A 16,913-nucleotide genomic window follows, 5' to 3' on the forward strand; every position below is an offset into this window, starting at 1 on the left:
AAGGTTTGGGATTACATGAGGTTAGAGCTTTTACATATATATGTATGCTTATATGCACATACTGTATATCCATGTGCACACTAAGTACAGTCCATTTACCGTTACAATGACACCTACACACAAGGTTTACTAAGGGGTAACTAGATATAGTTAAGTGGCTGCTAGATACTAATAGTTCTCTGAATATACTGAATACTTACATTACAAGTCTTGAAGAACTGTGGGTCCTCCTCACGCATGTATACCGGGAGGGCACGAAGGGCTACAGTACGCTTCATATTGACATCGCGCACTTCCTGGAAGAACAAGCAAAAATGAATATTACAGATTTCATTCTTCTTTCAGTATGGATGTTCTGACCAAATTCATGGCATTTGGCAAAGTGTTAGACAGACAATGACACCTTGAGGCCCTGCTGTCCAGTGGGACCTGAAGCTCAAAGTTCATCTTTAACTCACCTGGAGATCATAAATCTTTAAGATGTCACGCAGCGCCTCTGATATCTTTCCGGTTCGTGCCGCCTTCTGCCTATACAAGGCCATCAGTCCAGGTGTATGTTGGTCAAGCACAGCATAAAACTGGTTCCGTAGGTTGACGTTTGTGATGCGTTGGAACTCAGCACAAAGCTACAAAAACAAAAACAAAACAAAAATAATTATATAAAAAGACTAATACTAGATTTGCAACAGAAAACACATTTGTGATGCAACATGTTCCATTAAAACACACTGTTGAGCAACATGGTCACACATGCAAAGTGATAGTTCTTACCGACAGAGAATAGTGGCATTTGCTGTTCCATTTGAATGTGATACATATTCAAAATTGGCATAGAAATATGTGTGAATAGTGGCAGAAAAGAGAAGTGAATCTGTGTTTTACCTGTGATTCAATCCGAAGAGCTGGCCATTTCCCCAAGAAGTCCTTCACCTGTGGATTTTCCTGAATTATCTCCTGGCGACGAAGGGCAAAGGTCTTCTGCATGAGCATTTCTATCAAGCGTAGGTTTTGCTGACTCTTCTGAACTTCGTCCATAATCTGCAGTCTCATTTCTTCCAAACTGGCCTGACTTTCTCCCTTGGGAAAGTTTGGAAGGAAGTTAACTTCAGCTCGTCTGGCTCTTTTTATGTTGGAGTGTGGGTGATCTTTGTCAGGGTTATTTTTGCTCCTTTTACCTGCGTTGACAGAAACCTCCAAACATCCAGATCTTGACAGCTTGCCACGATAATCCCCCATCTTAAATTTCAGGCTCATTTTCCATCCATACCATCCACTCACACTTCCAGGCTCTTTAAGACAAGGATGAGATGTAACAAGAGCTTCAGCTGCCATACCCACATCATTGTCACTTGGGTAAGGTTTGAAGTTGTACATCACTGCAGCCATGTTCTCCTAGATGTTGTGCTTTTGGGATCTTGTTAATTTCAGTGTCTTTCCAGAAGTTGCAAAGGCACTGTTTCCCTCTTCAAGCACATGCTCCACTTCATAAGAAAAATTTGGCACAGGGAAGATGTCAGGCCAGGACTTCTGACGCTGGCTTATAGGCACAAGAGGAAGGATGTCTGTATCAGAAGATGCACATGAGCTGGTATCAGTTTCTGATCTGATAATTTTCAATGTCGCCTTCTCTGGTAACTCTTGAATATCAACTAGACAGCTGAGTTGTCCACCAAAGTCAGGATCCTCATAATGCAAGGTAAACTCAAAGTCCAGTCTTGGCTTGGCTTTTTCTCGCAGTATGTTGATTAGTTCTTTCACCGACTCTGGTCGCTCAGTCAAAGTTACCTTTATAGCAACATCTGTGGTAACATAAACACGCAGCAGAAATTTTGGGGTTGCTGCCATCTTCTGAGGGACAAGTCTATGTATGAAGATTGACATGGAAAAATAAGCAGATTTAGTAGTGCATACAAAAATGTAACTGCTAATTATCACCCTTTACATACTGTAAGTTTACCCTTGTGTTAAAATATGATCTAAGATCTACTAAGTATTTTTTTTTAAATCACAAGATGTAAATGTACTTTCAGTGCAACAATATGAATCGTTTGGGCGTCAACAGCAATTTTCCTTCTACACTGTATGCAGAGAGGGGTGAGTTGTCATTGAGCTCTGATACACTGTGGACAGTTACATTGCCTGGGAAAAGTTCATATGATCTCAGGTGTTCAATGTAGTGTGATTTGTGTCCTTGGCAAAGAAAAGTGACATCATTGTTAACAAGGAGGATCTGCTGGATTTTGCTAAACTGAGGCAGTCCCCCCTCCTGCCCTACAGATACAAACATCCCAACATCATAATCAGTACCATCAATAATGATTTTTGATGTGCTGTAAATCAGGTTGCTGTCTGTTTTTTCCTTAATGTGTTCTTTTGCAACCTCAGGAAGCTCTGAAACCAAGACAGAGGAGACATTTGATGTCTGCTGATGTGGTTTAAAGAATGATGGTGCACTGAGATAGTAGGCCATCATGTGCTGATGCCTAGTCGCTAGTGTTTTTAAAACATTCTTAAAGTTTAGTGTGTCATGTACTACACGCTTGAAAAATCGGTGTTTGCCCTCGAACCGCATAGTCCACAAATGGACAAGAGGCCCAAAACACTGTATGAGATCTGGGTAGTGTTCTACATAATGATGTTTAGGGAGCAGTGCGAACTCTGGGAAAACCTCCTGAAGCATGTGTCTGTGATCCTGTATCTTAGTCTGCAAATACTGGATAGATGCGTCATCAAATGTTGGGGACAGCACAGGCTCCACAACATCTTTCAAATCCATCAATACAGTCCAAGCACCATCTCCCTCAGGGACTGTATTACCAATCATCAATGGGAGTAGTCTCAACAATGTGCTATTTTCGTGGCCATTGCCACCAATGGTCCTCTTTGCAGCAAAGTTCTTTGAAATAGGTCGTGGTTTATCAATCTTGTCTGTGTGTTGGTACGGGAATGACACAATTTTCCAGTTCAAATACTCAAGAGTAAAATATTTGAGCCGAATCATCTCCTTAATACATAGGGCCAACTCAACAGGTACAATACCCTCAAAAAGATCATGCAGGACATCAGGTGGGAAACCAGTGATGGTATGAAAATACTGCAACTTCTCTCTCAAGACACAGTCCCCTTTGACACCACACTGGCTTTGACCACCCTCTTGCGTAATATCCTGCACATCACAGTCATGACTGGCTTTAGTCCTTGGACTAAATTCACCATCTCTGACTTCGAGAGACAGAATTTGGTCTCGTGTAGCCTTGCAGAATCTACAAATATATCCTGCTCTGAAGGATTGCATAAAGCCTGCCAATGAGTGGGCTGCCAGATTATCAGACACAACACATAAAACAGTTCCACGGACTGACTGACCAAGGCACTCAATGAATACGCCATCTTCCTCAAGAATGTGAAGGTCTTGTAGCAAAGGACCAAGTACTCCTTGATAGCCACACCTCTTAAGATCAGTTACCTTGCATAGTGCTGCTAGCTGAATCACATGCAGTGCTGATCGGTATTTAACTGGCAAATCAGCAACCACCCAGTACACTGAACAGAGTTTATGGATTTTCCTTGAAGTGCCTAGTGGATTTGCAATTTCAAGGTCATCAATGTACAAAACCAGTGGCAGTGACAGCTCTGAAGAAGACAAAAAATTATTCTCTTGGAAATATGAGCCATCTTGATGGCTCATGTAATGGCCTTTTTCTGAGCTCTTGGTTTCCTTGATTCTGTCAAGGATGTCAGTATGTTTGAACATTTTCTGGATCATCTGGAGTATAGGGACATAGACCATTGTGCATCCAGGCTCTAATACATACTGCACTGGCATTACCACAGGGTAGTTTTTCTCAATAAATGTTTTTCTTCGTTTAGTTGAGGACAACTCCTCACCTTTAGCTGTGGCACTGAAAAAAATATTTGTGTCTATAACAGCATTCACCAAATCATTCATGATTGCTTCAGTAGGAGAGACATGATGCCTCTGTAGTATCTCTTGTATAGTATCTTTGACAAGAGGTTGAGACAGGGAAAATATCTGAGTCAGGTGATCAACTATTTCCTGTGATGCCATGTCAGAAACATGAAGAACAGTTTGCATCTTCAAGAACAAGGAGGACAAATTATGGTGTAACTGGGCCCTTAACTGGCTGGTGTCACACCAACTGTCAGACTCAGGAGAAGCAGATATGCCTGCATGGTGACACTGAGCAGGATCCTCGTCCTCAAGAACAGCAGTGTTTATGACTGGTGCACTATCATTCTCTGTTAATACAATGTCATCACAAAAGTTTAAACTGCCTTCATGTGTCCTACTTTTGTGTGCATTAAATGATGAATAGACATTTGTGCGGTAGTTGCAGTCCTTAAATGGGCAAGGTACATTCTCATGGTTTTTTAAATGTCCTCTTAAATGACTGAACAGTGTCACCTCTGAGAAAGGCTGTTTGAACTCACACAATGGACACTTAAAAAGTGTATGTCTTACTTGTGCTCTTTCACCTGCACCAGTTCTGCATGTGTCTTTGTGGACTCGTGATAAATGAATTTTCAATGCATTAAATGATGGAAATGTACAAATACAAGAGTTGTGGAGACATGGCAAAGGGCTAACTCTTGAATAATGACTATGCTGTAAACGGTAGTGCCTAAATAAATGGGCCCGGGTGTCTGAAGTGACAGCACACAACTTGCACTTCCACTCCATTGAATGATTTGACCACTAAAATTCCTTATGCTTCAGACTCTCTACTTATAAACTTAACATAGTTAATGTTCCTGCATGTGAAATGTGTGATTACCACAGAAAGGTCAGACTTGTTCAATATTTGGAGTAAGTTGGTTCTGTGGGCACAGATAAAACAATCAATATGAAACCTCTTTTACAACCTCTTTTACAAATTAATGATACAAAATATGATACAAAATTTCAAGTGTTAATGTAACTTACCGATAAAGTTGAACTCTGGTGACAATGTAGGTCTGCACATGCACACAAAAACAGACAGCAAGATATTTAATTTTTAAGAGACTTTTGATTGATTTACTCAAGAACAGAAAAAGCAAAAATAATCGGCAAAGAGTGGGTTTTATAGATACTATTACAACTCACTTTGCAAAAAAACGATCAAAGTCTTCAGTGTCCATGAATTCACTGCTGACTGCATAAAATCTAGACCAGGGCTGACCCCCCAACCAGTGAAGCACTTTATGACCAAGAGTGCAAATAACAATGTTATCAGATTTCAAAATACAGGTGAAACACAAATAAAATAAATGGTGAAAAATAGGTTACAGCCTAAATTAACATTTGAGTCACCTTGATTTTGGGGGATGCACTTCTCTGTACTTCTTCCACTTCAACCTATAATGAAAAGACGTTTGTAAAGGTTTAATGAAAACTTGCAGAGTTCATTCGTTAACTATTAACCCATAACCTTAACTTTGTTTGAGTAAAAGTTACAGCTAACTTTAGCCACTAGCTCATTTGGGTGCATGTAACGTTAAGTTGGGAATAACATCACATTCAACTTACCAGAGCAGGGCGCTTAACACAAACAGTAGCAACACACTCAAAAACGGAAGGACTATCGCTTGCTGAAAAGAGTTAATAACTACCGTTAACATTATTGTCTTGCCACGACATTAACAGCACACATGATATTATCTGTCACTAGCAGGCGGACTAACGGTAACGTAATGGCGCTCGCGCTTTCGGCGCATAAAAAATGCGCGCGGCAACGTGAGGCTGCGCGCTTGCAACTTACATATTAAAAATAGCCTCGTCTAACAGTCAAATATCATGTGAAATATGATATTCTTACAATGTTACAACAAGCAAAGTAGTTTTGAAGTGTTTTGGCTAAACTTAAAGTTGTTTAATGCTTGATACCACGTCGCTCGAGAGGGTATCCATCTTGGATAGATTTTTCAGGTAACGTCAGCTAGGACAGCACGTCATGACGTCATATCACGTGATCGACAGTACACTTAAAAATATTGAGTGAACCAGCGGTGTTCACTCAGAAATGCTGAGCCACACAAATATAAAAATACATATTTGTTTATAGACATTAATAGTTTAAAGGTGGATTAACTCAGCAAGAGATTTTAACTGTAGTGACCTCAGTCTTTATAAGCTAGTAGTACTGTTCGGGCTTACAGCAGCAAATCTTTTAGTTTTTCTCTCTCAATTACAATTTTTGGGCATCCAGCACCTGGACCAACGACTCTTTCCACTTCCACACTTGGCACACATGTGGCTTCAATCTCAGACCTTACCAGGTGATAAAGATTTCGTAGTCCATCTAAAATCTCTGGGGGAATGTCTATCTGTCCAGAAAAGGATTCAAGTATGACAAGCTCATGGTGGCTCATGAACTCCAAGTAATCAAGATTGAGTGGTTGCTGACTTATTGCAGATTGCAATTTGTTCAAAAGTCTCTCCAAAAACTGCTCTATCAGAATATCCTGTGGAATAGAGGTCAAATTATGTTCCTGTCGAATTACATTTGCCTTAAAAATTACAGATGTGTATGCTTGCCCTATCATACTCAAAATAGCAAACATGACAATGTAAACAATTAGGTGGACGGTTTTGCATGTATTATGTATATTAGTCTACTGTAAAAATATAGACTGGATTAGTAATCTTAACTACTATTTAGGATGGATAGTATGCACATTGAGATGCAGGCTTATTCTCCCTCATTGCAAAAAAAAATAAAAATCTAATTATGCGAGTAATTATATAGTAGAAGTCTTGTGGGTCACATCCCCAAGATTTTCACTTACAGTTATATTTGCATATATGTTTGCATTGTTACTCACATGTTTTTTTGTTTGTTTTGTTTTGTTTTTTTCAGTGAGGGGAACAAGTCTGCATCCCAATGTGCACACTCTCCATCCTAAATAGTATATAAAAAAATACAGTACGATAGTTGTTTTTACAGAACATCTCTGCTGTGAATGTTTTTGTTTAAATAATTCCAAGAATATTTAGTAGATTGAATATTATTTGAACGTTATTACATTGCATTCTACGTTTATTTGATGGCTTTTTTTTTTATTCTGATGCGAGTGATGTAACGTTACCTTTTTTACACACTTATCTCATTAAAAGGGGAAAAGTCTGTCCATCTTAATTTCTGGAAACGTGTAACATTTGAGACCCCAGCTAGGTCACATTCATATTTCACTAATGTTAATTACATAACTTGCAGTTCAGAAAGAAGTTAGAACTACCACTTGAGGTGTAGGAAACACAGGGACATGCCATTGTGTACAGTAATAGTACGATTTGATTTTGATTAAAAATAAGCTACTTGCGTGTGGTCTTCGAGTGGTAGACATTTTAACTTAAATTGAAGTGCTAAAAGTTATTAAACAAACATCTCTTTCACCCATAGACAGTAAGCTTTCACCATGCATTTTTCCTCTTCCGCAGTCGATGATGCAGGGAGTCTTGTTTTTGGTTGTCAAGCCAGCCAATCAGAATTTAGCAGCCTCATCTCTGATTGGCTGGAATTATGACATATTGTAACGCTGGGTTGTGTTGAGCACGCGAGCCGTCTGCGCTTAGAGAGCGCTCAGGGCTGGTATGAGAGGAGCAAGAAAGTGAAACTTTGCACATGCGAAAGAGAACGTCTGCGCACATCCAAATACTTATTTTAAATGCAAAATTGATTTTCGTTCGCTCAAAATATTTTCTTATCTGCGAGACGAACATTTCTCCGCAAAACTCAGTTCACGCGCACAAAACTCAGTTCACGCGCGTGCGAAATGCCCTTTTGCATGCTCAAAATGTGATCTTGCGCGCGCAAAATTGTGATTGAAATCTAACCCCATACTAAACAGTGAATCTAGCAAGTCTAGTGTAATCGATCTAATCTGACAGTGAATTTAGATGACAAAGTCAATGATGGGATAAAAACATCGCCTAGTCAACACCTTTATGTATACAACGCCTTTTTCACTGCAACTTCAGCAATGTTGTCAAAACTAGCACTGGATAGCCTAACTTACCTGAGGTAATATTGTTACACTATGCTAAACGTCTCAGGTTACGTATGTAACCCTGGTTCCCTGATAGGGAACGAGATGCTGTGTTTGAGACGCGATGGGAACGCTCTGCGTGATTACGTCGTGAAGCACGTGTAAAATCAGTCCAATGGAAGCCCACTACGACATAGGTGACGTCATAGACCAGGAAACTATATAGCAGCCCTGAAATCAGACCGCGACAGCTTCATAAAAACTTGAAGCAAGTCGATCAGGGCATGCAGGAAGTATGGCAGGCAAACGCAGTGTCTCGTTCCCTATCAGGGAACCAGGGTTGCATACGTAACCTGAGACGTTCCCTTTCAAGCGAACTCGAGCTGCGTTTAAAACGCGATGGGAACCCTATACCCACTACGCCATAGTGACAAATGCCCGTTCTGTGTGAAGTCCTGCGCACACTAAGAAGCAAGCAACCTCGCCCTATAGGAGTGGAGAGGTCAAGGTCATAAAACCTGACAAATGTATGCGGAGAGGACCATCCTGCCGCATTACACACGTCAAGAAGGGAAACTCACGAAATTAAGGCCATAGAGGCCGCCATACTACGAGTAGAATGGGCCCGCACAGCATTGGTGAAGGCTGTCCGGCCGCTTCATAAGCCAATGAATAGCCTCGACTATCCATTTACTCATCACCTGTTTAGATGCAGGGCATCCTCTCTTGAGTGACCCAAAACAAACAAATAATTGCTCAGATTTACGCCACAGAGCAGCTCTGTAAACGTAGGCATCTAAAGCCCGGAATGGACATAACAGGTTAAGCTGTTCCTGATCTGTGGTATTAAAGGGAGGAGGATAAAAAGGCCTGCCGCACATTTTGGGCCACCAACATTTAGTGGGACCTTAGGAATATAACCCGGTCTAGGGTAGAGGAATGCTTTCACCATACCAGGTGCAAATTCCAGACATGAAGGAGCAACCGACAGAGCATGTAAATCACCAATTCTCTTGATAGACGAAATAGCAAGGAGAAATATAGTCTTTAGAGTGAGGAATTTTTCTGAAACCTCCTCGATGGGCTCGAAGGGAGCCAAGGCCAGACCCTCAAGGACAATGGCCAAATCCCAAGCCGGTGCTCTAGATTGCAGTGCAGGCCTGAGCCTTAATGTACCACGGAGAAAACAAATAATAAGAGGATCTCTCCCAAGAGAAGAAGCCCCGAGAGGGGTGATAAGCAGATATAGCCGCTACGAACACCTTAAGGTGGAGGGAGATAATCCAGCAGAGAAACGGTCTTGAGGAAATCGAGAACTGTACCAACCGGGCAGTTAACAAGATTTTAAAAAACGTTCTCCACGCCATGTAGAGAACAGTTTCCATTTCAATGTACATAGTTTTCTCGTGGAAGGAGCTCTGGATTGAAGGACGGTCTCAACGACCTCAGTCGAGAGACCGGATTCTATGAGCTGGGCCCCCTCAGAGGCCAAGCCCACCGTTTCCACAACTCCGTTTAACCCTTTTCTATTATGTGCAGGACCCATAGAGAAATATTTGGCAGAAGTTTCCACGCTGCCAGAAATTCCGATAAGGGAACCAGTCTCTCGAGACTGGCCTCTGGATTTGATTGAACAATCATTTCGGCGCCCTGAAGTGGCGAACCGGCAGGGAACAACCGAACTGACCGTTCTACAACCCTCCTCAGAGGATTGCACAGGGACGCTGACACCTCGGCGCCCTGAAGCGGCGAACCGGCAGGGAACAACCGAAGTGGCAGCGCTGCGACCCTCCTCAGAGAGTCGCACCCCAGCAGAACTCCCGGGAGCATTGATAACGGGGGGGATTGTGTACAGGTGAAGCCTCGGCCACACCTGCACCATAGCGTCCAGTCCGAGAGGAGCTGGATATGTGAGGGAAAACCATAGCGAAAAGATCGACCTGAGATTGACCAAAGATCTCCCATAGGAGCTCCACCACCACGGGGTGAATTCTCCATTCCCCGGGCCTCAGCCCCTGCCTCAACAGGATATCTGCTCTGATATACGATCGTCAGTGTGTTGACCGGACCCTCCGCAGAGCGACCACTCATGATCACTTCCGACTTGTGAGGGAAGCATCCGTCGATAGCATAATGCGTCGACAAGAAACCCCCAACACTGGGCCTGGGCGAGGAACCAAGGTTCTTCCACATGACCGAGGCACGTAGGCATAGCCGCGTGACCTTGATCATGTGAAAACGTATTTCCCCTCGGAGAAAACCCCTTGGTCCTGAGCCACCACTGCAGGGGTCTCATGTACAGAAGGCCAAAAGTAATTACGTTGAACGCAGCTGACATGAGACCCACAGTCTGAAACTGTTTCACAGTGAGTGACTGGCCTAAATAGACCCATATTACACCTAGAAAAGTGGTCCTCTGAGCTGGGAGGATCACACTCTTCTGGCGTTGAGTGGCAACCCCAACATCTTTAAATGAGACAGAACGACATCTCGATGCCGAACTGCCATATGCTCAAATTGAGCTAGGATCAACCAATCGTCGATATAATATAATACGCGAATGCCCTGGAGTCTCAAAGGAGCCAGAGCTGCATCCACGCATTTTGTAAAGGTGCGGGGTGATAAACATAGGCCAAATGGAAGAACCCGATACTGGTATGCTTCGCCCCCATTTTTAAAGCGAACCTCAGGAACTTCCTGTGATGAGGATGGATAGATACTTGGAAGTACGCGTCCTTCAAGTCTATTGTGACAAACCAGTCCTCGGACTGAATCTGTGATACAATCTGTTTAAGTGTAAGCATTCTGAACTTGAGTTTCTGAACTCTGCTGTTTAAATGGCGCAGATCTAGAACAGGATGCAACCCTCAACCTTTCTTTGGAACAATGAAGTAACGGCTGTAAAACCCTGACTCTCTGCTGGGAGGAGAAACCCTTTCTATAGCTCCTTTTTGAAGAAGTGTCAGTACTTTCTGCTCCATAACCAGAGCCTGCTGTGAGTCCACTACCGTAGGGAGGACCCCCTGAAATCTGGGCGGACGAGAACCGAGCTGAATTCTGTAACCCTTTTCTATTATGTGCAGGACCCATAGAGAAATATTTGGGAGAAGTTTCTACGCTGCCAGAAATTCAGATAAGGGGAACCAGTCTCTCGAGACTGGCCTCTGGATTTGCTTGAACAATCATTTCGGTGCCCTGAAGCGGCGAACCTGCAGGGAACAACCGAACCGACCGTTCTACAACCCTCCTCAGAGGATTGCACGGGGACGCTGACACCTCGGCGCCCTGAAGCGCCGAACCGGCAGGGAACAACCGAACTGGCAGCACTGCGACCCTCCTCAGAGAGTCGCACCCCAGTGGGCGCCGAGGAGAAACGATTTCTCAAAACCGTCCCTCCTTTTATTTTTTCGACAGGACTTCTTGTCTAAGCTTTATTAGAGCTTTAGTTTATTAACAGCTTAGTTCCTACGACCCTCCTCGGAGGATCGTAGGAAAAAGCAGGCACCTCGGCACCCTGAAACGGCGAACCGGCAGGGAGACCGAACTGACTGCTCTACGACCCTCCTCGGAGGATCGTATGGGGACGCTGACACCTCGGTGCCCTGAACGGCGAACCGGCAGGGAACAACCGAACTGGCAGCGCTGCGACCCTCCTCAGAGAGTCGCACCCCAGAGGGCGCCGAGGAGAAACGATTTCTCAAAACCGTCCCTACCCCGGAGGGGACCACCCTTAGAAGCCTGATAGCCTCAGCATCAGGTCTTCTTCTTTTCACTCTATGCCAGTTTCAGGAACATAGATTGTTGAGGAAGAAACCTCTGGAACGCCGCTGAAAGGTTTAGTTTTCTTGAAAGCAGAGCGTCCAGAAGAACAGACATTTTTATCTTTCTTTTTCTTTATTTTTATATCAGAAAAACGTATACATATAAACATATATATATATATATTCTCGAATATATTCTCGAATAGAGTCAATGCTGACATCCTCACATTCATCTATGTCCTTAAATACTTTACCCACCAGTACTGCCTCATAAAATTTATTTATTATTAAAGATGGCTGGTGGGTAACGTCGGGGTTAAAAATGATGACGCCGACTCAGGAGAGAGAAAGCTCGCAAGCGTCTCTATAATCCGAGGCACTGTCATACCATGATACTTAATACCCATAACATTACTCTAGTTAGATGTTTGGGTATTAAACACATAAAATAGAAACCGGTTTATTCCACGATCTCGACACCTCAGTGTGGAGATAGGGAAAAACCAGTAGTCCCCGACGAGGAGGCTGAGATACAGAGTTTTCCTGTTTTTTTAGATACATTTCATCCAATAAACTCTTTTTATTTTCACTCTCATAATGTTCAGTTGTCCAGTAAATATTTAACTAGCAACAGCATTAGAAAAACCTCCTTTAAAAAGCTCATCTTTACTCAACAGAGTTATGAGCTGCCTATTTATTGAAAAATCAAACATCTGCCTTTTTCTTAATACTTTTATTTGTTTTGTTCACTTTTTCTTAACAAAACACTAACGATACCAATTCCTCGGAACTGGAAATCGCAGCACACTGGATCTGCAGGTGAAAGCTAAGATAGGGCGGGGCCCGTCCCAACCCACGCTGTCAGATCCGTTTGCGAACCCCAAAATGCGAGTTGCCGCCGTGTCTAAGCAACAGCGAGACCCGCGCAGGGAGCGCGAACCAAACCATTCTCCTCAAAGAACGATCGGCGAGAGCGGAGCGTCTTCATAGATAGACTCATACAATGCACACAATCAGCCCCCTCGGGGACTGACTGGGCATGCTCCACTCCCAAACAAGCAACACAAAGCTGATGTGTGTGTGTCCACCCGTAATATAACGAGGGCAGGGAACAACACACCGTCTATAATCTTGCTTGCTCGCCATAATAATGATAGATATATTGGGCTTGACAGACAACAATAAATAGACAAGGACAGATATACAGAGAGCGCTTGCTGAAGATACAGAAGCTGTCGCGGTCTGATTTCAGGGCTGCTATATAGTTTCCTGGTCTATGACGTCACCTATGTCGTAGTGGGCTTCCATTGGACTGATTTTACACGTGCTTCACGACGTAATCACGCAGAGCGTTCCCATCGCGTCTCAAACGCAGCTCGAGTTCCCTTGAAAGGGAACTGCATAATATCTCATCGTTGATACTTCTCACCATTTATTCCCAGGATACGACCGATTGCTTTCCATATATCCATCTTTTTTAGTGTATCCTTGAAAAGAGGGTTTGACTTGTCAAACAGTGGAGGGTTTTTTTGTACCTCGACAATTAGCTTCTCTGCAATTTCATCTGCCATTTTAAATGCACAAGACCTTTAAATTAGAATGGATTCTGATTGGCTGTCAGTGTTTTATCGTTCGACAGCTGGAAAAAAATCGATCTGAAAGTGATCCCAAGGATATCGTTCCTCATATCTTTATCGTTATAGTTGTGGTGTGAACTCTGTTATTCTTTAATATGGAGAACGATTTTTAGAATTATATCTTTATCGTTATCTTTATAGTTATCGTGCTTGGTGTGAACGGGCCTTAACGGTTATTGACGGGGCTGAAGTGTGTATGGTAGCAAAAGCCGTATAGATGAACATGAGTTGGTAAAAGGTAGTCCGTCAATTGATAATTCATTGGGTTTTATGAGTGAAAGGGGCTGATATTATTATTAACATTATTATTAATGTGTTTGAAACTGCATAGCCTGAGAAAAACAAATTTTTCCCTATAATTCAAGATTTGTGCACATCTGAAAATCTGTCTAAAAACATTTTTTAAATAAAATTTCATATGTTGATTTTCATGCTCTAAGAGCAATAAAAACACAAGGGGAAAAAATCCTGAATGAGGTTATCATAATTCATGCATGAAAGGGTAAAAAAACCACAAACGTGCCAAAGGATTTGTTTGTATTTTGGTACTGTAATGACGTCATATTTTAAAACGTCATATTCAAACGTGCAGATTTTGTTATTTTAACACCCAAATAAAACGTCCAACAGTAGTTGCCGTGGTTTTGTTTTTGTTATAGACAACATTCGCGGCTCATCTGTATGGGCAGTCTGCATATTCATCCAAACATAGACCATGCACTAAATTAATAACAATTAATAAATGCGTTCAGCATTCTGTAAAAAATATTTTTTCAGATTTCCTAGAAAGGTGTAAAGTGAGCAGGATATATTAAAGTAGGGGATTGATTCATGCTTATTTTCATTATGTTCTCAGAATAGACATGACTTTGTTTTCCTCACTGTAAGTCTTAACTTGCAACATTCTAAAACAACATTTCGGACGCAAAAGGCCTACATTAAGGCATTTTATGCGTTTGTCGCAAAGTCCTTTTGATACTTGATAATCAGGCTGCCTACAGCGGCCTATTCTGTTAGGCTACTCGGTCAATGAAGAATCGCTTTAATTTTAAAATGTTATGTAATATTTTATACACAAACAGAACGTACCATTGGAGATTTGGCGTAGTTGTATAATACTGTCGTGATGTTTCTTTTAAAACCTATTTCAACGTGCAGACTACGTTATTTTAACACCTAAATAAAACGTCTCGCCAAAGTTGCATTTTGGTCTGGTTTTGTTTTCGTAGTAGACAAACGTGATATTTACGTTTTTTGACTACCTAAAGAAAACATACCTGGTTGGTATTTTCACAACGTTTCTAAAACGTTTTATTTTGGTTACATTATTTTTTTTTATTTAGGTGTGGTTTCTTAAACGTTTTTAAAACATTGCACTGCAACATTACCTAATTGCAACCAAAAAACAACGTTGTGAAATGTTGTAAAAACGTTACGTGTTTGCTGGGTATATATTGGTAATTTAGGAAGTGAATGGAAATTAAACAGTCTAAATCAAATAATAGTATTTAATGGCAAGTACATTAACAGCATCAATAAAACATTTGCTGGGTTATTTTTTTTTACCTAGACCGCAGGGTTCTGTCTGTTGAGTCATTTTGTTGGGTTATTTTCAAGTTTTGTGTAACCCACTGCTGGGTTAAATTTGAGTAGAAATGTTGTACCCACTCATAAACTACACATCTGGGTAGTAACCAACTGCTGGTGGTTTCCAAACTGGAATAAACTGGACTGGTAACTGTCATTTTGTCTTCTGTCCTGAGGGAAAATTCCTGAGGTGATCTTCTTGAATATCTTTATGGTGTAAGGCCGTCTAACTCGATCCAATGGCGGTATTGGAATTAGCGGTGAAGGTCTTTGCGTGTTACTGTTTTTTCTCGCGGCAAAGTATTTTTGGTTAAATGCTATATATTTTATTTTATCTTATGTATTAACTCGTTTCATCTGACTCCATAAAATGAAAAGGTTTTTTAATGATATCTGTGCCTCACTAAAAGTGAGGGAATGTTTGACTATTCCGTTTAACTCTTCAATGAAAACAATGTCAGAGTCAGTTAAAATAATCAAATGTAACAATTTATTATGTCAGGTAAATGTATCATGCCAATTTCATAATCAATTCAAAGATAATCGATACAAAACATCAAATGCTCTGGAATAGAGAGAAGATGCAAACCCGACTTTAAGAAATACATGTGTCAGGAAAGTGAACAGAGAAACCAAACGCAAAGGTGAGCTGATATTCTTTTAATCTCAGTTCAGGAGAAACAACACAGGTGGCCGCTTGGCAAAACTTGAACAGAAGACAGTCCTTGGTAAATGTAACAAAAAGTCTCTCAATTAATGAAACAGAAATTCTTGGCTACAGCCGAAACAGGAATCCCAGATGATTGAGACAGGCTGGGTCCGTAGAGAGGGTGCGAGAACGCCAAACCGAAGACCACTCACGTTTACCGAGGCCTTGGATAAGAAGAGGCGAAGCAGGCGAGACCAGACAAGACAGGACAGGACAGGATACAAAACCACTGGATCAATGAACAGGTAGATACACAGCATTTGGCAATAATCTGACAAAGAACAAAGGAAAAGGAAAGCCTAGAAATAGGGAGTAGAATTAGAGAAAGTGGGAAACAGGTGCGGAGAAGAGGAACAGATGGGATAATGAGAAACGGCTGGAGATGAATGAGATAATGAGTGTGAATGAGTGTGTGTACGAGGATGCAATAACAAATATGACCAGCAGAGGGAGGTAGAGTAAAGGAGAAGGATACCAGGATCATGACAACATGAGGCTGAGAGGTCTTCCTCTCAGCCTCACGGACCGATCTGAAGTACAGAAAAGGCCCCGAGCTCTCGCTGCGTTTCATTATATACCCAGACCTCATTTCAAATCTAAATATCATCGACAGTGGAAATTTACCTGCAAGTAACCATTTGCTAGCAGTGGAAAATTAGCATTCAGTCAAATGGTCAGAAGGTGTTAACTCAAAGACACACCCTCAAGTATTGGAGGGTGTGGAAGATATTTCTAAACTTCCTAAGAACTTTATTACCTTTTGGTTTACTTCTTTGGGAATGAGACATTTGTACCAGTCGCACTGAGACATTTCAAATAATACCAAACATGTATAAAACGATAATAAAATGATAATCATTCACATTAAACCATTTAGATTCTTGTGTGAGTTTGGATGATCTCTGCCAGGATGAAGAATGGGGGAGAGAAATGTAGATTAGGATGAGGGAGGTGAGACCTTCGTCTCAATAGTGCATGAGGGGGAGTTCAAATGTTAATTTCCTTTGTTTTCTCAAAGAGTGGCGCTCTCTTAAAGTCCTTCCAGTTTTTCCAGTCTTACAAAGGTTTGTATATCTGAGTATGAAATAATTACTGTACAGACCAAAAACATAGTTTCGACTTTTCTTTTTACAATTACATTTCCCGTTGTTTGTTCCGCTATTTCACAAATTTTAGGTTTGCTTGAGTTGCAGACCGAGTCAAGTCAAGTCACCTTTATTTATATAGCGC

At 41.6% G+C, this 16,913-nt stretch overlaps 2 protein-coding genes across 3 annotated transcripts in view; both read right to left on the reverse strand.

Annotated features, from left to right (window-relative positions):
- The window catches only part of LOC143749486 (uncharacterized), a 2,960-nt gene extending 1,573 nt beyond the window's left edge, over positions 1-1,387 (reverse strand). Inside the window, exons 1-3 of the mRNA XM_077241963.1 lie at positions 883-1,387; positions 459-626; positions 201-296 (exon numbers count right to left, since the gene is read on the reverse strand). Coding sequence (XP_077098078.1) covers positions 201-296; positions 459-626; positions 883-1,386 — 768 coding nt within the window. The 5' untranslated portion in view covers position 1,387. The remainder of the gene's footprint in view (positions 1-200; positions 297-458; positions 627-882) is intronic.
- LOC143749653 (ly6/PLAUR domain-containing protein 2-like) overlaps positions 1-16,913 on the reverse strand; it is a 549,686-nt gene that overhangs the window by 15,563 nt on the left and 517,210 nt on the right. The window lies entirely within an intron of this gene.

Source organism: Siphateles boraxobius, unplaced genomic scaffold (assembly GCF_051911475.1).
Source record: "Siphateles boraxobius isolate OS27281-9 unplaced genomic scaffold, OSU_SipBor_1 25, whole genome shotgun sequence".
Classification (NCBI taxonomy): Eukaryota; Metazoa; Chordata; class Actinopteri; order Cypriniformes; family Leuciscidae; genus Siphateles; species Siphateles boraxobius.